The sequence below is a fragment of the Sciurus carolinensis genome, chromosome 10, assembly GCF_902686445.1.
Source record: "Sciurus carolinensis chromosome 10, mSciCar1.2, whole genome shotgun sequence".
Classification (NCBI taxonomy): Eukaryota; Metazoa; Chordata; class Mammalia; order Rodentia; family Sciuridae; genus Sciurus; species Sciurus carolinensis.
The window spans coordinates 1948353-1975206 of NC_062222.1; the positions used below are offsets into that span (position 1 = coordinate 1948353).

General features: G+C 54.5%; 1 protein-coding gene across 2 annotated transcripts; it reads right to left on the reverse strand.

Annotated features, from left to right (window-relative positions):
- Anxa5 (annexin A5) lies at positions 1 to 25591 on the reverse strand. Of its 2 annotated transcripts, none has more exons than XM_047566408.1 (13): positions 25456 to 25591; positions 25298 to 25336; positions 17549 to 17633; positions 16598 to 16692; positions 15256 to 15369; positions 13480 to 13570; positions 9314 to 9393; positions 8641 to 8697; positions 3962 to 4055; positions 3119 to 3214; positions 1740 to 1798; positions 1407 to 1529; positions 1 to 440 (listed from the first exon to the last, which is right to left on the reverse strand). In XM_047566408.1, exons 2-13 carry the CDS (start codon positions 25304 to 25306, stop codon positions 378 to 380), a joined length of 966 nt encoding a protein of 321 aa, XP_047422364.1. In that variant the 5' UTR covers positions 25307 to 25336; positions 25456 to 25591; the 3' UTR covers positions 1 to 377. The 2 variants fall into 2 exon arrangements, with proteins under 2 accessions (XP_047422364.1, XP_047422365.1); XM_047566409.1 differs by having other exon boundaries at positions 25298 to 25331; positions 25456 to 25574.
- Between the last annotated feature and the right edge of the window lie 1263 nt (positions 25592 to 26854).

A 26854-nucleotide genomic window follows, 5' to 3' on the forward strand; every position in this document is an offset into this window, starting at 1 on the left:
TTCGGGTAGGATGTCTTTATTTCTCATCTCTGGAACACACCACCTGGATTCTGCAGGTGTAATTAGTCATACACTTGATGAGCAGCACTTCTAGGGGTTCTCAATTTCAAGGCTAAGGTTCTGATTAAGGTAGTGGATTATCAAATGAATACAAATGAAGCTATAAAACAGGGTAAAAGCAACGTGGCCTCCCAGGGGAAGATCCGAGCGACTCAGACACTGGACCAGGGCCCTAGGAACACGCAGGAGCTGCAGACGGCTCGCAAGGGAGGACCAGCGGGGAGCTCGGCTGTCCACATTTGGTCACGGGCTCCAAGCACAGGGCCGGCGGGTGCTGGGCACGGGTGCGGCTGGATGGGCTGAAGCAGGCTAGGTGGTCAGTCGTCCTCCCCACCACAGAGCAGCAGCAGGGCCTTCTTATAGTCCCCAGAGGTGTCGCCCTGAAACCCAAGGACTCCATTAGCCTCCTCCACAGGGAAGGCCAGGACACCTGGCAGGGAGTCCTGCTCCTGTGACGCTCGGCAGACGATTTCCCTGTGTGACTCACATGGGGAATGGTAACAGAGTTTCCTACCATGGTGACCATGTTTGACCTTCCAACTTAACTCCGTAAAGGCAGTTTTCCAAAGACAGTGAACCATGTCTCTCTAGCAACACAGAAAAGGGAAGCTTTTCGACTACACTGAAGTCCAGCTTTCCAGAGGGTCCCGGTCTGCCCTCACACTCCTGCCTCCAGAGGCCCAACGCCGAGGCAGCCGGACGTGAAGGACCAATGTCTCCCGCTACCACAGCGTGGGCAAGCTCCCCCATCCTCTGCACAGCCTCCCGACACACGTCACCCAGAGCTTTGTGGTCAGCTGAAATTCTGCTCAGCTCATGGCCAGTTCATCTTTATCCAAAAGGGGAGCGAGGACAGGGAGTGGGAAGACCTGGGGACAAATCTGATGAGAGGCCACATAGTGCCTTTCCTTCACAGAAGGGAACATAAGCCCAGGCTGCTCAGTACTCCAGGCGTGACCTGCCTGTTCTTTCCTGGACTGTGAGCCAACACCAGAGACAAGGAGATGGCAGACGAGAGCGGAAGGAAGAACTGGATTGAAGAGAGGAGGGACCAGACGGAGGAGATGCGGGAACTGAGGAAGGATGGAAAACACCCCGACAGGCGAGGGGCTGGGCTCGCTGAGCCACCTGTTTCCACCACCAAATCACGCTCTGAGGTGGCAGCCGTCTGGTCTGTGAGGGCCACGCCACACCCAGGGCAGCCCTTGGGACCCCACCCCGGGCACCCTGCTGAGCTCCTGCCAGGGATTCTGGCACACCGCAGCCCGACTCCCCTTCCTGTACGGCACACGCCCTGCAGGTCTGCTCCGGACTCTGACAGGTGAGGCAAAGGGCAGTTCCCCTACCTTGATCATGGAATAAAGCGAGGTGGCGAAATTCTTGCGGAACTCCTTCCTGATGTTGAACAGATCGATCTCGCTCCTGGACACCACAACCCTGATGAGGGTGTGGTCATCTGTCCCCGCTCCCTTTGGAAAGGAAACAGAACAGAAGGCACATTACCTAAAACCTGAAGCCCAGCACTGAGCCCGAGTCAGATACGTGGACAAAGCCCAGTGGTCTGGCAGCGCTGGCCAAGGAGTCCTAGGACGAAGCTCCTGAGGCCCGTGCCTGAGACACGCTCAGAGGTGGGGAAGGTACCGGAGAGGGTGGGCGTCAGAGGCACAGCCTCCGCTCACCTTCATGGCGTAGTAGAGGGTCTCCGCGAGGTAGGCAGGGATGCTGCGAATCGACTTCACTGGAAAACAAGGGACGCCAGGTCAGAGCTGCCTGGCACGCACGGGCTGGGGTGAGCTCAAGCTGCCGGTGCGCAGCTGCTTCCAGAGCAGCTGGGGCAGCAGGGCCGGGCTCATCTCACCGCGGCGGCCCTCAGAGACAGCTGCTGGGGTCTCCCTGGGAGCCGGTTCTAGGATAGGCACGTGGACGGGGAGAGGCTTCCTATGACCCTTTGTTCCGTGAGCACCGCTAGATAGAGCAACCTGGGTCGCAATCACGCCAGAACCTTCATCACCAAAAGTTACCTAATCAGCATGGAAGTTTTCTTTCCAAGACACTCGGGCAAACGTCTCTCATCTTTGGAAAGCCCTGGCCTCTCTTCCTGCACGGTCTACGTATTCACATGAGCAGCCCGAGGTTCATTCAGTTCTGGCCACTCGGTCACTCTGACAGTTATCTTCTCTGAATGCGCCACAGCTGACGCAGAGGCCGCTTGGCCCAGGGTCCACTCCGCCTCTGGAGAGCTGGCCTATGGAAACTCCTTAACGTTCCAAAGTAACAGTCCTTGAACGCAAGGTTTATAAACTCTCCCTTTCCCAATGCTTCCAAAAGACGGCCTCTAGTAACTAAAAGGGAAAATTCTATGTGTATTCTAACGATGAAGGAGATGTCCGAGTTTTCAATACAAGTTCATGAAGTGCACATTCAAAGGAAAGGCTACTCAGGGCTCCTGCAGGCCACCTCTCCTCCAGAACAGGACAGCCTGACCTCAGCACCAACAGCAGACAGAGACTCCCTGCAAACCCGTGTGGAACCAGGACCCTGGGAACCCAGCTGGGTCTCCCCACCTGGAGGGATGTGATACTACTGTCAACTGCACAAATATTCCAGATCATTCTGAACATTTGGTTGAAATAAAACTCCAAATTTTTTAATAGGGAAACCACATCCTCTATTACGTCATGAGTCTTTTTTCTAACAGACGGTGGTTTCCAGTCAGCCTCAGGGCTGTGAGCATTGTATTTGGGAGAATTCTAAAATTCCACAGGTATCAGAACACTGACAAGCCTGAGACCCGCCCTCAGCGCGCCAGCTTCCCCAGGAAAGAGGGAAGTTTCCGCTGTGGCTTCTATGGACTTCGTAACCATTTCCCCAGCATCCCTGAGAACAGGCCAACAGGCCGGAGTCAACACGGACTGCTGAATGGGAAACAAAGACTCTGCCTCTCCTGGCACCACGTCAGGCTCCTCTCCATGAAGAATGCGCTGCTTCCAGGCGCAGCCAAGTGGGCAGAATCCATCAGCTCTCAGCACCGCGATGCCGCACACTGGAAGTCACCTACCAACAGCCAGGAGCAGCTGCTCCAGGTTGCCAGAAGTCTCCCGGTCGATGGTCTCCTCGATCTGAAACCCTGATATGGTCATGTACTTGTCAAACACTGGAAAAAATAAAAAGGACTTTTTAATCACACGAGCATGGATCCTTCCAGAAATCAGAGATCTCTGCTGCACGGCGTTCTCCTACTCAGCCCTCCTCCTGACAGCACCTGTGCTCAGGCTCAGGCACCAAGCCCGAAGCGACAGTTCACAGCGCTCTCTGCCCACTCATTTCCCAGCCCCGCTGCCAGTCACAGCCACAGGGACCTCAAGGTGAATCTGCTGCAGGGAACTCAGAGAATCCCTCCTCGTCTTTATAAAACGTGATGGAAACGACTGGTTCACCCCTTCCTTTCCTCCTGCTGTGGAAATGATTGGAGTTACAGCAACCGTCTTGTGATGACGAGCAGAGGGCACGAGAAAGGAAACCAAGACACTAGGACAGTGGAACAGGAAGCAGGGCAATCCCGGGTCCTGCAAACCTGCCTCGGAATCCACCTACAGAAATAAAGCCCAACACTTGAAGCCGCCATCCAGCTCCGTCACTGCCCCTGAACACTCTCAAACTAGCTCAAGTCCCATGACATCCCAGAGAGGGGCCTCGGGTCCACTGGAAACACCCCAAGTGAGCCGCCATTCTTGGTCTGTGACAGAGGAACCTTCCGGAGCCCACCCCTCACCACCCTCGGCTGAGCTGGGCTCAAGGCCTATGGTCTGGAAGGCACAGCGGTGGTAAAGAGAGCCAGGAGATCCGACCAGTCACCGGACGTCAGGAGCCCCAGCAAAGCCACACAGCCTTTCTCACTCACCCCTTCTCAGGTGTGACACGCTCCGTGTTCCGAAGATGGTGATGAACTTCTCTTCATCTGTACCCCACTTGAGCTCCCCAGCCTGAAACAGCGCCTGCAAGCATGCCCACGGGATCAGGAGAGACTCTTCACCCCAGGCCTGGCCCACCCAGGCTGCTGCCTGCAGAGCACACACCTGGCCCACCCAGGCTGCTTCCTGCAGAGCACACACACCTGGCCCACCGAGGCTGCTTCCTGCAGAGCACACACACCTGGCCCACCCAGGCTGCTTCCTGCAGAGCACACACACCTGGCCCACCCATGCTGCTTCTGCAGAGCACACACCTGGCCCACCCAGGCTGCTGCCTGCAGAGCACACACCTGGCCCACCCAGGCTGCTGCCTGCAGAGCACACACCTGGCCCACCCAGGCTGCTGCCTGCAGAGCACACACCTGGCCCACCCAGGCTGCTTCCTGCAGAGCACACACACCTGGCCCACCCAAGCTGCTGCCTGCAGAGCACACACCTGGCCCACCCAGGCTGCTGCCTGCAGAGCACACACCTGGCCCACCCAGGCTGCTGCCTGCAGAGCACACACCTGGCCCACCCATGCTGCTGCCTGCAGAGCACACACCTGGCCCACCCAGGCTGCTTCTGCAGAGCACACACACCTGGCCCACCCTGAGCTGCTTCCTGCAGAGCAGGGCACCTCCCATGTCTGGCCCTCTTCATTCTTCCTGGTTCCAACTCTACACTGGCCTCTGGGGCTTGGAGCTCCAGTGGAGCTTGGTACAGACTCACAGGTCAGGCAACAAAACCCAGCACCAGGCAAGATTAAGTCTCCCCAAAATGCCTACCCTAACTTCCACTTGTTCAGGAGGAGCAAATTTCTGATGGTCTCACTGCAGTACATCCATTTACAGACTGGGAAATCGTCAGCCAGGCGCTCAGGCATCTGCACCTCCTATCTGGCTTGCGCTAGGCTGTTTCATCACCCGACAGAGGCAGGCTGCGTACCTTCTCTTCACCACTGAGTTAACCAGGGCTGGCTAAGAAAAGCTTCCATATTTCCAAAGACCACAATAGATCCTTCAAGGCTGCAGGAGTGGCATAGTGCTTGGCATGTGCCACGCACTTAATAAACACTCCTTGAATCATCTGAGGGCCCACGTTTATTTGTGACAAAATAAGACTCTTTCCAGGGTTTATATAACTGCTTTAAAAAGGTACAGAAACATTTCATTAAGTCTGAGTCCACATACTGAGTGGCCCTGAAGGGTGGATCCCTGCCACGCCGCCCAGTGCTGCCCTCCTGGCCGCCTAGTCCCGCCCTGAGCTGGCGACACCAAGGCAAGGCCACCTGCAGGCCGCCGGAGTGTGTCGGCTCACATCAGATGCAAGTCCGTCAGCGTGCTAAGATGGAGACCATAGAAGTGTAGACTATTCCTTATCCTATTTCCAGAGAATTAAAAATAGGCTCACACATCTTTACCCTCAATTTTTCATTTATTTTAATGATAGAAATAATACCGGGCTGGCAGTGGTAGAGACTTGCCTAGCAACCATGAGGCCCAGGCTTGATCCCCAGCACTGTAACAAATAAGGTAAAAAAAAACTTCAAGATTATTAACTAAGCAGTATCAATTCTGGTCATGTGAGCAAGCTCTTCAAGACTGAAATCAGAGATAGTCACTTTGAAAGTCACACCTGTATCTAAATTTTAGAACTACATAAACCTGCCTTAACTTTTAAAATCTAAAACAACACGTTCTTTGAGAAATTCTATAAAATGGAAAATCCCATATAAGAAAATATGAACACCACGAACAGCACTACCTCAGGACACAGGACTCCCTCGAGTGCCTTCCGCGTGTCGTCAGGACTCGTGCACACTAACGCCGGTGGGCCTCGCCAGGCGCCGGCCCTGCGAACATGGAGGACTCACCGCGGCCCGGCCTGGGTGCTCCCAGCAGGCAGAGCGGCTGGCCCGTCACCTGGGACAACCTGTGAGACACCTGCTACTCCATGCTATGATCTCGATTTCCCTGGGAGAATGATGTCTGGGGTCAACATCCACACAAAAAGTACCAACAAGTCAAGCAATAACATCTTCATTCAGCACAATGACGGTCAAGGTTCTCTTCTGCTTTGATCTGAGTGTCCTCTCCTCCAAGTAAAGGTGCCCGGGACCCTCGGCACTGCTCAGGATGAGGAGCCTCCACACCCACTCCCCTTGCCCTTCCTCTACAGCTCCCTCTGAGCAGCCTGCTGCCCGAGTCAGAAAACACCTGGCTTGTTCTTATCTGTGAGATCTCAGATGAGCGGGGGTCTCTTCTGCAGCCCAGTACCCTCACCTCAGGAGTAACCGTCCCGCAAGGTCGTTAATGGAGGTCATGTAACTTACAGGAGACACAAACATCGTGTCGTGAGTAGCAGGCGCTCAGGAATAACCATTCCCTTTTCCTTCCCTGAGAGTCCAGCTCTCCCTCCAGAAAAAGTATAGAACAAGGATCTGACAGGGAAGGAGATAAAAACAATTCTGCCACTTTGAAAGTCAAGAGCTTGCAGGAGGCCCTTTTAGCCACCTCCTCTTGCGCTCAGGGAAGAAATCTTGGATTCTCATTAGTGACCACAGGCCATGCCCTTGACCAGGTACACGTGGGTGCTCCTCTTCCCAACACCCAGAGCACGACGGTTTCCACGGGGCTGAACTAACACTAATGCATTTTAAAGAATCCAAACCCAGGCAGTGTGGCGTGTGCTCTGTTGTCCTTGTCACGGGAAGGTTAAGAGGAGCCTGACCTGCTGCGTGACAGGTCAGCTTCACCCACACAGACTGGCTGCTCCGACTGAGGTCCAGGAGGAGCAGCTGCATCCCACAGAGCCTGTGAACCACAGACCTCCGGGCCCCACACAGACGGCCGTCAGGACCTGAAGTCTAGCGGGACCCCCAGGCGCTCCACCTGCCCGGTCACAAGGCCACCACCGCTGGCCCTCCTGGGTCCCCCGCAGTCATCTGAGAAGACCCGCGCCTGCTTCTGACGCCAGCACTGAAAAGCTTCCAGAACTCCTACTCCCGGAGTCCCAAACAGAGCCTCAGAGAAGGGAGAGCGACTCTGGAGCTGTGGCTCCCATCACCTGTGATCCACCCGCAGACGGCAGAGGAAGCGAGGAGCCCAGGCCGGGAACTGGCCAGTTCAGAGAAGGCGGGCTGGGCTCCCAGCTGCTCTTCGGGAGGCCCATGGGCTTGCCTCCTACCCACGGCAGGGAAACCCCCTCTGCCAGAGTGGACCACCCACGCACCGTCACTTACACCCTGAGGGCCTACTATGCACTACAATGGGGATGCACTGAACCAATGGCTCTGTGTGCCCCGGAGGGTGGGCAGGGGCTTCAGCATGAGGGGCAGCTCAGTAACAGAAGGCCTGGGGTGCTGCGGGGCTCCCTGTGAGGGTCACCTGCCCCCTGGAGGGTAAGACGGCGCTACCTGGGAAGTACCACGCTGGGGTGACCGCGCAGAAGAGCCTGCCAGGAGAAGTGGGCGTGGGGTGCAGGGAGAGTGCCCAGAGGAAGCGCAGGAGGCGCCCGCGTCCATGTTTAGGGACAGGGCTGCACCCTGAAGGCCGAGGACCTGGGGGGTCTGAGAGCTTCAGCAGGAACACGGCAAGCACGCCTGAGTGTGGCCAGGGGGTGGGCACGGTGACACACAGCCAAGCGCCCACTCCTCCCTGCAGCTGGCCGTCCTGCCATCAGCCACCCCAGAGCAGGGTGCTGCTCCCTCCCGCCAGCTGGGCAGGCCACAGGCCCGCGGCCACTGCAGGAGGCCCTGGGAGGGTGCCCACAGCCCTGCCAGCCTCCCTGAGGACCAAGAACGCCGCAGGAGGGGCAGGGCCACGCCGGGCGACCCTGGGTTCTCAGCCCAGCCCAGGCTTCCTGACACTGTCCTGCACTGAATGCCTCATGAACACACGAGAGCACACAGGGTTAGAAGTCTCCCAAGGGCAAAGGAACCTCGGGGAGTCACCAGAACCGGCTGACAGGAGACCAGTACAGCCGGGCATGCCGCCCGGCACAGGAGGCCGAGCCCGGAGGGCTGCAGGTTCCAGGCCAGTCTGGGCAACCAGTGGGCCCTGACCCAAAATGAAAAAGGGGTCTTGGGGTGCAGCTCAGTGGGGTGCAGCCTAGCAAGTGTGAGGTCCCAGCACCACAAAGAAAAATAAGGAGGGGGACAATATTGTTTAGAATTCTTTCAAAGGAAACGCAGAAAAACCGCATAATGCTAAATAACTTGCCACCATTTGTGTGAGAAAACAACACACACCTTCCGACACAGTCCTCTCACCCCAACCTAAGAACTCTATGCACTGTTACCAGTGGGATCAATAACACGGCGTGGTTGCTTTCTGTTTTTTTCCCAAAATTCTCTATTTTCTGAATGTTTCGTAATCACAAAAAATGAACACTATGTCTAGGTGAAGCTCACCACATTACTACAGTACTTCACTTCAGGTTTCGGATGAAATATTTTGTCACCAAACCAACGTGAGAGAACCCTGCCTCGGTGTGCCTTGTGACCTGTAACGGACACATGACCTGGGCCATCTCTAGAGATGCCCGCAGCATACCCGGTGACCTCCTTACCACGCATCCCCTCCTCTCCAGATCCCGACAAAGCCGCCGCATGGTAGGCCTCACTCACCTGAGCGTCCTGTTCGACCTGAGCTTCGTCAATTCCAGCGTCGGGGTCTCTGTTGGCCTGCAAGATAGGAGGTCCCCTTACTGACAGCAGAGCACCTCATTCAAGAGGAAAAAGCTCCACCTGGCGGGTGTGCACAGAAAGCTTTTCCTCGGAGGAACGGATGACTTTTCAAGGTCGCCTCAATCCCTCAATGCATCACCCACCACACAGCACGGTGCAGGTCCAGCCTGACCCTCCTGATCTTAAACACGGTCAAAGAGGAGGAGGCAGACTGCCAAGGGATGAGGTCCCCATTAGGAGTTTAGGTCACATGTTCTGAAACTAAACAGCACAGAGGGCGTACGCCCACCAAGCAGGAATCAACAAGTACCAGAAAGCATCACAAGAATTTCAAGCGACCTCACCTGATAATCAGGCCACTCCACGTTCAGACTTTCTCCCCCACCCCCAAAGCACTGGGCATTGGGCCCAAGGGCGCTCTATCACTCAGCTATGTCCCCAGTCCTTTTGCTTTTTATCTTTGAGACAGGGTCTCACAAAGTTGCAGAGGCTGGCCTTGAACTAGCAATCCTCCTGCCTCAGTCTCCCGAGTTGTGGGGATCACAGGTGTGCCACCGTGCCCGGCCAACTTCAGACTTTTTAGATCAAGCTAGGGACAGTCTCCACCCAATACCTGAAGGAGGACCACCAACATCCTCTGGTAGTACCCCGAGGTATCCCCCACCACGTCGTCTTCCAGGCTTGAGCCATACTCTGCAACAGAAGTGTTTCACACGTATTTACAGCTGCTTTCAAACAGAAAAAGAGACCCTGCCCCATGCATCAAAGGAAAGAGACACAAAGTAAGAAATCCTGTGTTCACTGACAAATTCTCTCTATTCCAACTCTGAGTGCTCTGAAGACTGGAGGCAGATGCTTGAGTGGCTGAAAGAAATGAATTAAAGCCTCCCCAAAGCACATGATCAGGCCTGAACCATGACTCACCACCCAGAAATGCTCTGGAAAGCCTCGAGTACTATGACCGTAAGACTGGCCTTCGTCTTGCTTTCTCGCCAATGCTGCACGTGACTGGTTTCTCAGCGTCTTCCCTCCTGAGTCCCTTTCTTTGTGCATGGCCATATCCCCCACACCCAGTAAGATATTTTGTCTCTGCAGCAAATAGTTACCTGAGAGACAGCAATGATGTGTGCAGGTATGCCCCTCCCGCCTCTAGACCACAGGAAAGGGGAGCAGCAGCATCTGCAGAGGCCACAGCCCCAAGCACCCTCGAGCCGCTGCTCTTGAAGGACATGGGGAGGGGAAGTGCCAAGGGCTGAAATGAAAGCTCAGCCACATGCACTTACGCACGTCCCCAAGCCCACTGCCACGTACGACTGCAACGTGCTGATACGTTCACAGAAGGAGAAAGGAAGGAGGGTCACACTAAGGCCTTAAAACGTCCGATCCCTGCTTGAAAGCAGGCAAATCTTAAAAGCCCAAAACTTCCATCTTAAAAGACCCCCAAAATCATGTTTATTTCAACCAATGACCCAAATACAAAACCTGGCAGGAATCCTCAATCCCATCCTCTATTTCAACACCCACGATAACTAGCCATCAAATCCAACCACAGGCCTGGACCTCTCTGACACCCCTCCCACCTCCTATCACCTGCAAGGCTGAGTCCCAAACCCTGGCTCACCTCCCCACACCAGCTGGGGTCACACCAGGCCCACCTCCCCATGAGCAGCTGGGGTCACACCAGCCTCACCTCCCCACACCAGCTGGGGTCACACCAGGCCCACCTCCCCATGAGCAGCTGGGGTCACACCAGGCCCACTTCCCCATGAGCAGCTGGGGTCACACCAGGCCCACCTCCCCATGAGCAGCTGGGGTCACACCATGCTCATCTCCCCATGAGCAGCTGGGGTCACACCAGGCACACCTCCCCACACCAACTGGGGTCACACCAGGCCCACCTCCCCATGAGCAGCTGGGGTCACACCAGGCACACCTCCCCATGAGCAGCTGGGGTCACACTAGGCCCACCTCCCCACACCACCTGGGGTCACACCACGCTCACCTCCCCACACCAGCTGGGGTCACACCACGCTCACCTCCCCACACCACCTGGGGTCACACCAGGCTCACCTCCCACACCAGCTGGGGTCATACCAGCCTCACCTTCCCACACCAGCTGGGGTCACACCAGCCTCACCTCCCCACACCAGCTGGGGTCACACCAGCCTCACCTCCACACACCAGCTGGGGTCACACCAGCCTCACCTTCCCACACCAGCTGGGGTCACACCAGCCTCATCGACACACCAGGTGGGGTCACACCAGCCTCACCTCCCCACACCAGCTGGGGTCACACCAGCCTCACCTCCACACACCAGCTGGGGTCACACCAGCCTCACCTTCCCACACCAGCTGGGGTCACACCAGCCTCACCTCCCCACACCAGCTGGGGTCACACCAGCCTCACCTACCCACACCAGGTGGGGTCACACCAGCCTCACCTCCACACACCAGCTGGGGTCACACCAGCTTCATCGACACACCAGCTGGGGTCACACCAGCCTCACCTTCCCACACCAGGTGGGGTCACACCAGCCTCACCTCCCCACACCAGCTGGGGTCACACCAGCCTCATCGACACACCAGCTGGGGTCACACCAGCCTCACCTTCCCACACCAGGTGGGGTCACACCAGCCTCACCTCCACACACCAGCTGGGGTCACACCAGCCTCACCTCCACACACCAGCTGGGGTCACACCAGCCTCACCTCCCCACACCAGCTGGGGTCACACCAGGTTCACCTCCCCACACCAGCTGGGGTCACACCAGCCTCACCTCCACACACCAGCTGGGGTCACACCAGGTTCACCTCCCCACACCACCTGGGGTCACACCAGGTTCACCTCCCCACACCACCTGGGGTCACACCACGCTCACCTCCACATACCACCTGGGGTCACACCGCGCTCACCTCCACACACCAGGTGTGGTCACCCCTTCCTCAGCAGCTGTGCCCTCAATGTGCTGTGACCTGAAGCAGGCCCAGATCTACAACCTGCCACGCAAGCCCCCCAACCTTGCGCAACTCGACTGTCGACTGCCCCCTCCGTGGACACGCCCCTTTCACGGTGGCAGGCTCTTATTGCACTCCTGCTTCCAGTGGCCGTGCCCAAGGACAGTGGCCCTGCTCCTAAGACGCCTGCCTACCACACCTTGCCTGGTACCCTGCTCTACTGAGTGATGGGCAAGAGCAACCATACCTTTAACGTGTTCTGATATTCAAGGTGATGTCCTGATACACGTGGTGAAAAGACCGCCACGCTGACCACAGCCACCCCTCGCCCAGCTTCCCGGGTGGTGAGGACACTTCTTCCTAGAAGATCTCAGGTCTGCGGCAGGGCTCTACCCAGTCACCACCACCCCACATGGAGAGGTGCCCTTGGCCGCCCTCCACCCAGCCCTCCATCCCCCGGGCTCCGAGCCCCTGCGTGTTCCACGCGGGCACCCACAACCGCTGCCTGCCTGCACCTGGCTTGTGTCATTAGCACAAAGGGCCCAGGGTCACCAGTGCTGCTACAGCGGGCAGCATTCCTCTTCCAAGGCTGAATGGCGTTCCTGTGTGTGTGTGTGTGTGTGCATGTTTTCTTGAATTGCTCAGCAGCAGCGAAAGTCTGCCCAGCCGTGAACCTCAGAGCGTCTCATCTGCACCTGGAGCCTCCCCGACATCCAACATTGAGGACCCTCGCATGTGGCCCTGGTTTGAAAGAGACTACCCTAAAACAATCACGGTTGCACTGAGTCACCTGGGCCTGAGGCTGCATGCATCTCCCTGAGGACGGCAGCTGGGTCAGGCACACCCTTTGTGCCCCTGGTGACAGTCAGTGCCCATGGTCCAGCTGGGTAGCTCAGGCCACACAGTCACTGCCCCCTTCCAGCATCTCACGTGTCATTCGCAACACAAAGGCTCAACTGTCACTGTCAATACCCAGAAGGAGAGCTGGATACCACATCAGGCAGAGCTGCAGGCTCCCTCGCCACCTCTGCCTCTGTGACCAACCCCCCTCACTGTGAGAGAAGCAGGAGACCAGCGCTTTGGAAAGGTGAGTGTTCTGCTGCCCCACATTTCTCACCACTGACTCGGTAGTGAATGGAGTCACCTCCAAGACCAACAAACTAACAAGATGGCACTGCACTTCCCTCGCCCAGGGCAGTCTGAGAACTTTGCTGACCGCCTGGAGGCCTGGCCCTCCTCTCCTGGGTCAGGGGAAGATCTGTCCCAAGGGATAAACAACACTCTGCCTTGACATCCATTCTCTGGATTCCACTTACAGATACTCTAGACTGGAATACAGATTTTCTCCCAAAAAAGTAAGGCACACTAAAAAGAAAAATTGAAACAGAGTATTTTATCCCAGCACTGCCATTAGCTAAAACAAAATACGTTTACTCAAACATTTTTATTAACTCTGACCGAGAAAGGGGTTTGGGTTTCTTTTCCCGGGTTCCCAAAAGGTCTTTGAGATAACTCCACTCCACTAACACAGAACTTTCACACATAACTGAAAGTTAACGTAAGAGAAAGACAACCTGTATAATTCCTGTATGAGCTGCAAATCCTATGCAAACCATCAGCAGCTTTTCCTGAACTACTGAAACAGCTGGAGGTGAAAAGGCAGGATTTCTAATGAAGAAGAAGGCAGCTGGGTGCAAGGTCCCCTCACCCACCCACTCACAGCCATGAGCACCTGCATGCCTGCAGCATCTGTGAAGGGCTGCGATCGTGGGACAGGGATGGGGCGGGGACAGGGGAGATAGGCAAGATGTACAAATTACGCACCTTCTTCATAAACTTGCTTTATGGCTCTTAGTTCCTCAGGTGTCCTTGAAGCAATGATTTCTGTCAGTACTTTTTCATCTGTACCAGCTCCCTATTTAGAGATTTATTTTTAATAGAAAAAACATGTCAGCAGTAAGATTAAAAAGGAAGTTATTCTGCCAGAATAGATGTTACCCAAATTCCATAAGTACATAAATATTCTCCAGCATAACACAGACTTCTCTGTACACAAACTCTATGAGTTACAGAGATAAGAAATTTCAAGTTAACTTTTTCTCCAAAGACAATCTTATTCTTTATCTTTTATTCTATTTGTCTAGTGTAGAACAAGGTTCGTTTGTACATATGTGTGCATACGTGTGTTTACATTCACACAAAAGGTCATATAAATTTGCAATTTATAAATTGATCAGCTAATTCTAGTTTAAGGTGAAATAATTTAATGGAACTGAAATAGTAGAAAACATAAATGCATGTGGAAGATAACTGATACTCTATCTGCACCTCAAAGATCAACTTCTGCTCCCGAGTCATATTTCTCATGGAGCCACATGGAAATTCCGCATTAAAGGCAGTGCTGTGGTTTGGAGCTTGAATGTCCCCAATTCCCTGTGCTAAATAAAGGCTCTGCTCCTGGAGATGCACTCTTGGTGGAACGTCCAGGAGGCAGGCCCATGGGAGACTGTAGGTCACTGAGCACACCCTTGAGGGGGACAGGAGGCCCCACCAGCCCCTCTCTGCCCGCTGGCCTCAGGGTGAGTGGCTTCACTCCACCACAGGCTCCCAGGATGCACTGCCTGGACACAGATCAAGATCACAGATCAAGAGAGACTTCAACACCGTAAGTCAAACAAACCTCTTCAGATTGCCTGTCACGGCCCCGGGGAGCCAAATGACACAGGGAACCACCAACACAGCACTCTCAGTGTTTGGGAATTGTATCTGCGTAAAGGAACTGGAAATTGCTTCTGTATTTTTCAAAAATAATATGTTTCCTTTTTCTGCTTTTAAAAGTCGTATTTATGCCACTAAATTAGAGCTATAAGCAACAATTGGCTGAAATTAAGTTTTCTTAAAAGGTAACACACTTTGGCATTATGTTCTTTTTACTTCTGTTTCTTTACCAAAAATCAAGCCCCACTGTCTCTGGAAGAATGTCAGCTGCTGCCGACACTGAAGCCTCTGCAAAAGCCCCTCTCTCAACAGCCCACGGCTCTGCCTGCACCAAACGAAACTTACAGAGATGATGGGAATCAGAGCAAACGAGCTACTAACTCAACAAGTCTCCTCCTCCCACTCCGAGTTAGAATCCCTGGGCCACCTTATCTTCTGTGGTGGAATCTCAATTTCCCACTCAGAATCAAACTGCTAACTGAACTCTTTCTTGTCCCGGGAGTGTACACAAAGGTCCCCAGGCAGCCACATGACACCGTATCCCAAACCCCAGTCACGGGAAAACGTGTCTGGTTTCCACCATCACTGAAGTGTAGCAAGTTTACCAGCGACCTTGTTATTCCCTAATCAAGCAGTGTTTTGTTTAGAGAGTTAGAATATTTCGTCCAATTTTAAAACACTTCTCAAAATTAGAAGACAGGCATGGAAATAAAAAGTAATAATTTGAATTTTAAAAAGCCAGTACTGGTGAGCTTAGGCATGCAGTGATGGGAGGTCACGCTGGTCCCTGCTCCCTCTCCTGAGCACGGCCCAGAGCTGCTCTCACACCCAAGCCAGACAAGAGGAGTGACGCTCGCACACAGGGGGCGGCCGCAACCTCACCTTCAGAGCGTGCTTCAGCTCGTAGGCGTCGTAGAGCCGCGAGGGCTTCATCAGAGCCACGATCAGCTTTTCAAATTTTCCAGTCAGTTCTGATTTCAGGTCATCCAGAAGATCCTGACTCACAGAAAACAGAAGCGTTGAGATTCTTCCTACGTATGAACGGCAGCCTCTGCCCTCGTGCATTCCCTACAATGCTGCCTCCAGGTAGGCGCGTGGGACCCGCAGACCTGCAGCCTCCCCATGCTCTAAAGGCTGGCCTCAACCCTAGAGTGAGGCCACAGAGGGACCAAGTTCACTTCCTCATTTCTAGAGTCTCTTTTTTAAAGCAGATTAAAAGTATTTTATTTAAAGAATATTGAGAGACACATGATCTTTATAAAAATTCCAAAAGAAAATCACAAATGTGTTTTTAACATTGTAATACATAGTAAATTATGGTACTTCATGCTTCTGACTCCTGGAAGACACCAGCTGCAGGGGATCCTGGGCCTCATTATGGAAACGGCACGCCCTAGGGTCAGGGTCAGCACGGCAGGACCTGATGCGGTTCCTAGAATACTTTCTCAGGGCTGGGGTGCAGCTCAGGGCAGATCTGGGTCCACCACTAGCCTGCTTCCATCACTAGCCCCAGAAAAAGGGGGAAGGGGGACAATACTTTCCTTTTTGCTCTGCGTCATGTTTCTCAATGAAATGTGAATTTTCAGAATAACAGACTATAGTATACACTCATTTGTTTGTAAGGAATCTTTTCACTTTAAGATGTTAATTGAATAAGAGCACTTAGACCAATTAATCAAAAGTTCCCTTATTAACACTGTGCTGTCGCAGCAGAGCTCACGGCATGAGGGGCTCATGCCAGGCAAGGGTGACAGGGCGGCCCAGTGGGAGGCACTGAAGGGAGGGGAGTCCCACCGTGGCCCCACAGCCCCAGCACGGGAGAATGGGCCGCACGTGGGCCTTCAGAAGGCAGCAGGGACGGGTCGAGAGGACGTGTTCACGGAGAAGGCCACGCATCCCTCGCACCAGCACCGCCCTCCTCACCCTGCGGGCCCAGCCGACCTCGCGGGAAATCCTCAGGAGGAAACCGCGCAACACTGACGTGCACGGGCTCCGCTGGCAAGGTGTCCTGAATGTCGGCGTGTCACTGACACCCCACCTGCCACGGGAGGCCGCACACGTGGCCCAGAGCTACCTCCACCACCCGGGAGGAGGCAGCAGGCTGCGCTGTGTCGCGCGCACGAGGAGCCGAGACCGGCAGCTGGCACCTCCACGGTCCCAGGGAAGGCTGCCGGACTGCCACACCGGAGCACGCCCGCTCCACCTGGGGACCAGCGCCACTCACCCTGCCAAACAGAGTCTTGAAGGCCTCCGCGATCTCCTGGCGCTGCGCGTTGCTCCGAGACGTCAGCAGAGTCAGGATGGTCTCCTCGTCGGTGCCTGCGAGTCAAGGTCGGGGTCAGGCTGGGCTCCCTTAGTGGCCTTCGGCCCAGCTCCCAGCCGCCTCCCGTCCCTCCTCTGCCTGAGCGTGTGTAAGATGTTTCATACATTTTAATGAACAACTCGTTAAGTAAAACATTGATAATATATAAAATGCTCCATTTCCTGTACACATTACTCCCCATTCCCAACACATTTTGAAGTAGACAGAAAAATACTCCTGACTTCTTAAAAACTGGATGGAGTTCTTCAGACAACAAATAGTCACTCGAATAACAGCTGTTCACAGGGTACAGTGTTACGGCGGATAGAGAGCAGAGCCCTGGCTGTGAGCCACCGTAGTCTAGGGTGGACTGTGCCCACCCTCAGCAGCAGCGGCGGGCAGCACGGCCGCCCAAGGCCTGCCCAGCGCCAGGTGGGCGAGGGACCCCGGCAGGCAGGGCCAGGAGCAGAGCAGGCGCTCGCAGCAAGGGAAACCTCGGTGACAGGACGGAAACACGGGGCTCCCGCGGACAGCAGACCCACCGGGCTGAGCAGGGAGCACACCAAGCGCAACGGGGACACGTCTGAAAGGGGCTGGGGGGACGGAAGACCTGCAAGGCCAGAAAGCACTGGCCCTGGTGAGGAGGAGGCTCAGCCACGCAGGGAGGCCCTGAGATGAGGGCTGCCTCTGCGGCCAGAAAGAGGCTGCGGCAAGGGCAGAGGGTCTCGGAGACAGCGCCCGCCGGGAACTGGAGTCCGCAGGGCACCTGGCCTGCGCGGTCCTGGACGCTGCGTGTTGGGTTCTGTTAATTACCTTTTCTTCTATCAATTTCGGATGTTTTCGTTTTTTAGAATAAAAGAAGGCAGGACCTACCCAGGCCCTTCATGGCCTTCCGCAGAGTCTCCGCGTCAGCCCGCTCGTCGAATCCGGGGAAGTCGGTCACCGTGCCTCTGAGGGCCTGAGGGGAAGCACAGTGGCGTTATTCACGTCGCACCAACGTGCAGAGCAGTACGGCCCTGGCGGGGCACGCTCGGCCTCTGAACGCCTCTCACCTGGCAAGATCAGGCGCCACCTGAAATGGGAAACAGGCCGGTGCGCGGGCCACCGGGCCGGCGCCATCACTGCGAGGCTGGCTCTCCTTCCCTGGGCGCCCACCCGCCCTCCGCGGTGCGCGCCTTCCATGCTGTTTCCCCTCAGGGCACCAGGGGCAGGCGGGCCTGCGCCCACTCGGCCCCAGCAAGGCTCCCTCCAGGATCTCACCGCGTGGGTTTTCAGAGAACTCAGCAAGGCCGAGAAGACCTGCGGCGATCCGCGCGCCAGAGGAACACGCTGGGGGACCTTCTCTACCAGGCTGCCTGGTCCCAGGACTTTGTCACACACACGACCCATTTAACATTTATATTTCAAAAAGAATTCATGTATAATTAGGCCCTTCAGACCTAATTAGAGTCGGAGGCTTTACTACCACTGAGCCACAGAGCTGATCTGATGGCACAGGAGTCTCCCGGCATGTATTTCACCAATGTGTGTTTCATAAATGTCCTTAAAACTCTGGTAAGGTACCATCTAAACAGGAACAAAGCTGTAAGGAGGGAGGGCAGAGAATGCCTAGTCTGATTCACAAGGAATTTTATTATGAATGCACAAAAATTCAATTACCTACAGGAGGAGAAGTTCCCTTATGCCAACAATACTGTAAAATAGTTAAATTTCAAAAGATGACGACAGCGTGTGCACCATGAGCGGTAGCCTTCACGGCACCCAGTCCCAAAGGCCAGCGGGGGCACTAGACAAGCTTCCCAAAAAGGTGGCACTTGTGGGTCCAGGAAGTGACCAGGGCGCTCCTCGGCCACGGCGTGGACGGGCTCCTCTAGACCCTCTTCTCCTCAGGCTGTCCTCAGGCCTCCGCTGCCTTCTGCTGTGGCAAGGACCCTGCTAAGGCAATTTAGGGGGGACCCACCCTGGACTTCAGACTGAACACCCCAGATTTTTGCAAGGAGCCCTACTCCACAAAGGAAGGAGGGCCTTTATGACTAGGCGAGGGACTGTTGTGAGGCAGGGCCCAGGTGACGGGTGGGTCCCCACAGAGTCTGCACAGAGCTGGCTTCTCTGTCTTCAGCAGGACAGTGCACCAAGCCCGTCACCTGCAGCAGGAGCGCCCGGAGCCCGCCCTCGCCCCACCTGGACTTCAGGCTTGCAGCCTCAGCATCTGTGAGGACAGACTTCTGTGCCCCTCTAAGCCACAGCCTGCAGCACCCTGGCACAGCAACCCAGGAGCTCAGGGCGGCCCTCACCTGACCCACCTCCTCAGCCGCCCTCAACCCAGGACCACGCTGGCCTGCCTCCAGCTACTTCCCGCCACCGACCCTGCTGCTGCTTGAGGTAAATCCCCACCACCTCCTGTGCTCACGGCTAAGCCCAACACGGCAGGGTGGGGGCCACAGCAGGGGAGTCACGAATCAACCTCCTCCACAGTTCCTAACAGCAGTCCCTCCTCTCGTCCAAGGAGAGGCGCTGCTCTTCCCTCAGAACAGACGGCCACGAGGAAACCTCCAGGAAAACCTGACCTCGTGACCTGACCCGCCCCAGCTAAGAGCTAAGACCACAGCCAGCACGGAGGACATCCCCAGGGCAAGGGCCCGCCTGCACCTGCACGCCCTCCACCCCTGGCTAAGCAAGACTGGCCAGCCAGGAAGAGGGCAAGGGGCAGAAAGCCCCCTCCCCGTCTCGGAGGAGGTCCAGAGACGAAGCCAGAGCTGTCCATCCCACCGAGAGGGCGGTGGCCATGGCCAGGCTGCCCTCACTTGCACACCACTGAGGAGCATGGGCATGGCAGCTGGTGCGTCCCCCTCCGCCAGTTCCGAGTCTTACGTCATATGACATCGAGTGGCTGGACCGTGGCAATTCCACAGGGCTCAATGTGACTACCTGGAGCTGCAGGGAGGAGAGAAACTGCTCAGAGCTGAGCAGGTGTCCGTCAAGCAGCCTGGCTAGAGGGGCACTTCCCTCAAGTCACACTGTCGTCTGGTCTGGTGGGAGTATTTCAAACGGATCAAAGACACCATCAGGATGACCACACGAATGAATGCCGGTGTCCACTGCCAGAGCTTGGCACTGACCGTCCCTGCCGTCCACCTGCTCAGGCACTCAACGCAACAGCCAATTTTGACACCTTCCACGTGCCAAGTGCTACACGGATCACGGAGGGGGGGGAGTCACGATGCCCAAAGCCAGGTGTGTAAGTGAGAGTGCGGCAGAGTGCGTCCACGCCGAGGCGGGAGCGGTGACGTGAGCACGCGGGTGGGCTGGAAGGGTCCAAGAGAATACACCGGAAAAAAACAAAAATGTCTGGAAAGTTGCCAGGATCGGAAAAGCAGAGGCCTGCAGGGATAGGTTTCAGGAGGCACAGACGCACAGGAGAATGAGGTGGCCCCGCTCGGATGCGGGCAACGTCAACAGACCACAGCGAGCAGTCGGGAGCGAAGTGAAGCCAGCAAGGGGCAGGGCCTGGTGAGGGGAGGGGGGCCCAAAAGCCCCCAAGACACAGGCTCCAGCTGGGGCCACAGCGAGCCACTGGAAGACCGACCAGCCCTGCTCGGTGCCAGGCCTCCAGCAGCAGCAGGAACATGGAGCAGACTGGGCGAGATGGAGACAGGAGAGCAGGTCAAACCCACCCACACAAATGCAGAGCCAGCGGAATCGGACAGGAGGAGGCAGCAGGACCAGAGGCAGAGGGAACTCCGGAGGGGGATTCTGGCATGGGATGGGGAAGCTGGGAGGCTTGGAAAGGTTGGCAAAGCAGCCGGGGAGCACCAGTGAACACGTGGCGTTGCTGGGACTTGGCTCAGGCCACGCTGCACCACCTCCCCAGGCCAGGGGAAGCTGCCCAGGGAGTGCTGTGCAGTCACCACCGGCAACGTGTCCCCAGAGGAAGGGAGAGGCAGTGCCCACACCCCGGGGACGTCCAGGGAGGGGCTCGGTGAAAGGGACCGCTGGATTTGGCAAGAAGTCTGGGCGGCATAGAGCCTGACTGTATGACACTCAGTGAAGGGACAGACTATCTCAGGGAAACCTCATTTTGCAACAACATTTGTAAAAATGTGCTTTTAAAAACACACTTAAAAAAAAAAAGAAAAGAAAAGAAAACTCGATGTGGTTTTTAGGTTATGGAGAAACTGCCAGTCGAGGGTGGGGGTTACAAGGGGAGAGGTTACATGCCTCCAAGAAAAAATAAAAAATATCTGACCCTAGGGAATGAAGGAAATGAGGTGAAAGAGAAAAAGAGGAAAAGGTCCTCATGAATCTCAGTCACGAGCTATGGAGAAATAAATAACTGCTGGCCACATTTTTTAAGAGCTTTCTAGAAATTGTGAAACACTTGTGCATTCCACACAATCGAAGTCACTGCCAAAGCCATCAAGGCCACCTACGGTACCAAGGAGCCAGACGTGAGTCACAGGCATGAGTCACGGGGCAGAACCTTGTTTGGACATCCTGTCTACACCCCACCACAGGGTCACAAACTGTTTGCCAATGTGGCTCTGAAGGACCCCCATTCCAGAGGCTTGCCTGCTCCTGGAGCCCCACCCTGCAGGAGTTATGCCCCCCCCCCGCTTCCCCGTTCCACCTCAGCTCAGCCTCCACTCCCTCAGCCCACCAGGGCCTCACAGAAGATGGCTGCAGGCTCCTAGTTGACAGAGGCCAAAATGAAATCCATTCTTCCTCTCTCAGCTTCAAAATGCCCATTCTTAGCTCTGTAATTTTGATGGCTTTCTCCCCTCTAAATTAAAAAAGTTCTTTTATCCTCATAACCCAATAAAATGAACAAAATCAACCAAAAAGCAAGTAAAGGACTACTTTTCTAGACAGGAAGTAATGCATAAATAACAATTTCAAGTTTAAAGATGAGAACATGCTCACCTGTTTGGAACTTTCTAATAAAGCTCCCTGAAGGTACAGAAGAGCCCTCGTTAAGCCTGCCTTCCAGTCCTGGGTAATCACTGCTTACACCCCAACCCAACATCACGCATTCTGCCAATGAGGAGCCTGTGGAGAAAGTACTGGAGCGGAGCAGCTGAGCTTGGGTCAGAGCCTCGGGCTTCCAGGGGCCCATGCGGCTGCTGAGGCGGTGGGAAGACAGGGGCACTGCCTCCCCCGCCGGCCAGAGCAGCTCATGTCCCAGCTGTCAGACACACCAGAGGCCCCAGTGCCTCCTGTGATAATGGATCCCACAGATGAAAAGTACATTTTCTAATTACTGTACCACAAAGAAGTGAGATGAGCAGGAAAAGAGGCAAAGTCTCTTATTAGTCATAGAATTTACAAGTGTTGGGCCACAAAGTGAAACAGACACCAGAAAACACAGAGGACTGTGGGAGGCGGACACAGCAGGTCCCAGCAGCGCCCCCTGTCCCTACCCTGCACCAATCTACTCAAAGGCTCACCTCGCTGCTGCCTCTCCCTCCGCCATTCTTCACACCTGCTTCTGCTTCTGCCTCTGCCCACTTGGGCCAACTGCCCTACTACCTTTGACACCTTTCAAAGCTTAAGTCAGGGGAAAATGCATCACTGTAAAGCGAGCTACTCACATAGTCGTTGAAAAGGAGTGGTTAAATAAATAAATAAAGATTTATTTATTTATTTATTTAATAAAGATTAATCTTATTAATCTTATTAAATAAAGATTAATAAGATTAAAATCTTTGTTGTGCATTTCTTCAACGCTGTGTTTCTCTAAGCCTCTGACAGTGTGAGAATGTCTGCCCTTGGCAAACCCCCGTGAAACGGAAAGGTAAGCTGTGTGCTCTCAAGGTTGTGCTGGAGGAAGGGCAGTGCCCTGGGCCACCACCACACCCACGCGCAACTGTGCCTACTTCTCCCACAGGACCGTCCTATCTAAAGTCCAGGCAGCATCTAGTTCAAGTCCTGGGATCTCAGCAGGATCATAGCAGCAGATCCCTGCACGGTCTTCCTCTCCTCCTCTCTCAACTCCCATCCCACTACCTGACCTCAGCAGCCCCAGAAATGCAACCACCATGTTGGCACCAGGGAGATCTTTGCTAAATACAAACATGACGTGGCACGCCACAGGCACAACTCTTCCGCCACTCTCCTTACCTACGAACAGTCCGCGTGACCTGGTCTGGCTGCGGTCCTGCTGTCCAGCACCCTCCCAAGAGAGGCCTCCATTCCAGCAGGCTCACATTCCCGGGTTCCAGGTCAGCCGCACTTGGTGACACTCCCTACGCATTTGCATCTGCTGTTGCTGTCCCCATCTGTGCCCTCCCTCCTCTGCCCCACACCAAGGCAGCTAAGTGACCTCAATCTCTTCTTCTATGAAATGGAACAGTAATACTTATTTCCAAAATGTGTTATGGACACTAAATAATGCAAATAAAGGACTTGGCAATGTACCTGCTCCATAAATGAATTTCAAGGTATCTGTCCGAGATCAATTAATCCTTTCTAGTTAAATTCTTAGCAAGACAGTGATGTCCATGATTGCACAGACCACTGATTTCTGGATTTCTTTTTTTTTTTTTTTTTTTTGCATATTTTCTAGGCAGGGTGAACCCCACATAAATTAAAAAAAAAATAGTTGGCATTGAAGATATAGCGCATGAACATGAAGAATTAGAGAGATGGTCTACATTTTAACTCTTCAATAAATAAGAAACATTAATATTTAAATAACACATTTTCAACTGCAGGAACATGCACCTCTAGGACTCAGGTGTCCAATTCCATTACTCTAGAAGTCCCAGGAGTAGAAGCCTCTGGTTTCCACCCCCACAGGTCACCCAAAGGTATTTCCATACAAACAGACTGAAACCTCATCCTGAAGCTCCAGCCCACCTGCAATTACACTGGGGCACAGAGCAGATTTTAGACAGTAAAAATACAGTCGTGCACTGAGGGCATTCTGCACATCTACAAGTAACCAGAAAGAGCAAAACTCCGTCCTACCATGTGTCTGTCACCAAACAATTGTCACAGGTTTTATGCCAAATGTTCTTGTAAAAAGTGGGATGCGGCCAATGTGAAGCTTTTCTTTTTAATCATGCCAATATTACTTAAAAATTGTGTGCCACTAAGCTGTCTTTGGTGCAAGATTAGGAAGACGAAATACAAAAGTGTGTTAATGCAGTGGTGATGATTACGCAGTGAAATACAGTAATTTTAAACAATTTAGCAGATGTTTTACTTCCAAGGTTTCTAAGGGTAACTATGAAAGTTACAGCCAAGTTCAACACTGCATTTTTTTTAACATGACTTGTAGCTTCTATGACTAATAACCGATTTGGTCTAATAAACAGTCCTGGCATTGTACTGTGATAGGAATCACTCATGTAATTTTATAATGCAGACCACCTTTCTCTCCAGTTTTGCATATTTGCATATTGATTGTTATCAATCTTTGAAATTACTACTGTCCACATTTGGAAAATGTGTTCATTCATTCTATCTTGGCTAGAGTCTACGTAATGAAAAGGAATTGAGTGAAAACTTCAGACATCACTAGGAAATGCACAAGAGATCTGAGAATCAGCCAAGTGAGCAGGGATGAAGGGAATTATTCTCTGATGCATACCCACAATCAAGATAGGATGGATCCTCCTCAGGGAAGAAAAGCCAACTCCACATGAAAGTACCCTTTCTGTGTGAGGAACAAAAAGCAAACTTTCCACTTTCAGTAATTTGAGAATTGGTTCATAATAACACAAGTGCAAAAGAGGAAGCCACAATGGAAGCAGTGTATAAACTTAATAAAGTTACTAATTGGTCTTAATCCTCCCATTTTCTCTTGGAAAGCACCATGAAACTTAATTCAATTTTGATAAGTGGATCTGATAAAGAGTGAACTACAAATGAGAGAGAGCATTGTTTGGGCAGTTAAAACACTTGTCTGAAAAATTATCTGGGCTCTGACAAGCCAGTTAGATTGGCAAGATGTGCGAAATAGTTTGGGGGCAGAGTTTTTAAGAACTGATATCTTATTCACAAAAGATGTTATAACATGATCAATTTTAAAGACTGCTCTATAAATCACACTATCTTCTCGTTCCTACACTTTTGATAAATGTGAATAAGCGGAAGAGAAGCAGCAGCCAGTATTAGGTAATCCGTTTCTGAACAGTCCCCAGGCAAATCCAGTGCAGAACTCGTTCCACGAGATCATTACTTAAGAAAAACAGCCCTTCTGTTTAAAATCAGCTCCTTTTAGTAAACTGGGTTTCCTAAACCAACAGTCCCTCTTAGTAACCTCGAGCTGAGCCGCTGGGGGAAAACTCCACCGAAGCTCTGCTGGAAAAAGCCAGGGCCCAGCCACTGCCTCGGAATACGGGAAACTTTCCGAAAAAATCACGGAAGTCCAGGGAAAGCAGGCCTTCGCCTCACGTGACCGCCCAGCTGGGCTCCTCGGATTTCCGCGACTCGGACGTGGGGAAGGGCCCACGAAGCCCGCCACGTCACCGCCGCCGCGGCCCGGCCGGGACCCCGCGGGGCGCGGCGCAGGGGCGCGGGCGGGGAGAGGGCCCGGGCCCCGGGATGCCCCGCTGGCTGACTCCGCTCGCGGCCAGTTCTGCAGCCCCGCCGCCCGCAGGGTCGCGGGCGCACCCTTACCTGTGCCATGGCGCGGCAGTTGGGAGAGGCGATGCTGCGCTGCGAAGAGAACAGAGAGCGCAATCAGGGCTCCGCGGCCCGGGGACCGCCAGCCCCGCCCGCGAGCCCTGCGCGCCCACCGCCTCCCGAGGGCGCCTCCCGGCCAGCCGGCCGCTCACCGGACGGGACCCTGGCCGGACCTCCCGGGGAGCGCGGGCAGCGTGCGGACAGGAGTGCGCACCGGGAACGCTCGGCTGCCACTCACGGCCGGCGCCCTGCAGCGGAAACGCCCGCCACGCCTCCGCCACGCCCAACCGGGCCTCTCCCGCCCCGCCCGCCCCCGCGCACCCCGGCCGGGTCTCAGCGCGCCTGCGTAGGGCGCGGCTCGGCCAGTCCGGTCGCCACTGCGCAAGATGAGCGGGTCCCGCGGGCCTGGGTGGGGCTCTGGGCAGCCGCGTTGGCACCTGCAGGGGCTCGGGACGGCAGGTCCGGGCTCAGCGGGAAGGCTTTGGGAGCGGCCCGGACGCGGGATTTGGGGCTGCCTGCCCCTCGCCGCCTCATTCCGCCGCTCCGACTTAGCAGTCCGCGGGCATCTCTTCGGAGACTTGGTCATAGCACAGCCAAGGACGGCGCGGTGGTTTCATGTGTTTTGTTGTTGTTGTTTGCACTGTAGGTTGAACCCAGGGGCTCCTAGACACTGAGCCACATTCCCCGCCCTTTTTATTTTTTGCTTTGAGACAGGTCTCCCTAAGTTGCTTAGGGCCTCGCCAAGTTGCTAAAGGACGGTGCGTCCTTGACCATAGCTGAAGCCCGAAGCTCGAAGGCCATTTCCCAAACTCTTCGGGGTTTGTTTTGTTTTGTGTGAAGGATTGCTTCTTAGCCGACCTTCTGTTAAATTTATAGCCCTCTACTAGTATATGTGGGCTACTTCAAAACCTCTGCCCGAATCCCTTGCTACTTTCAAAACCAGCCTGTAACTTTGTGAGCCTTACGGTGCAGTCAAGCCCCCACCCCGTTGGTTAGACATAAAAGGTTTAAGCAAATGGCAAGGGCGGAGGGCAGGGAGAGGTCACACAGTGTCGTGACAGGGCCATGCTGGAGGAGCAAAGTAAAGACACTGCCCTGCCATGACTTGCGGGGGTAGGTTGCTGGGAGGCGCCCACAGGGGCCAGGAGATAAGGCCAGAGGACAAAAGCTGGCAACACTAGACAGTGTCGTGCACGGGTATTCTGGGATTTTAAGTGCAGCATGTGCAGAAGCAGGACAGCAGGAAGAATCTAGTCTTTGAGAACAAACGTGGCTCTTTGTACAAGTCCTCATTTTCTTCACATATGAGCCGTCTGCTTAATCTGTCCCTGACCAAGTCCCAGCAGAGAGGAGGTGCTCTGGAAGGGGAGGCAAGTTTGCAAAGTCAGTGGAGCTTGCCACCTTCCTGTGCCCAGACTGTCAGCTTGCCTTTCCTCTTCCCCAGGAGCCTCCTGTGTACTGACCCAAGTCTCTGCGAGGCGGCACCTCCTGTCCCACGACCCTTTTAAAGACACAGATCTGTCGCTCATGCTCCCCACTGTCTGCTCTTGG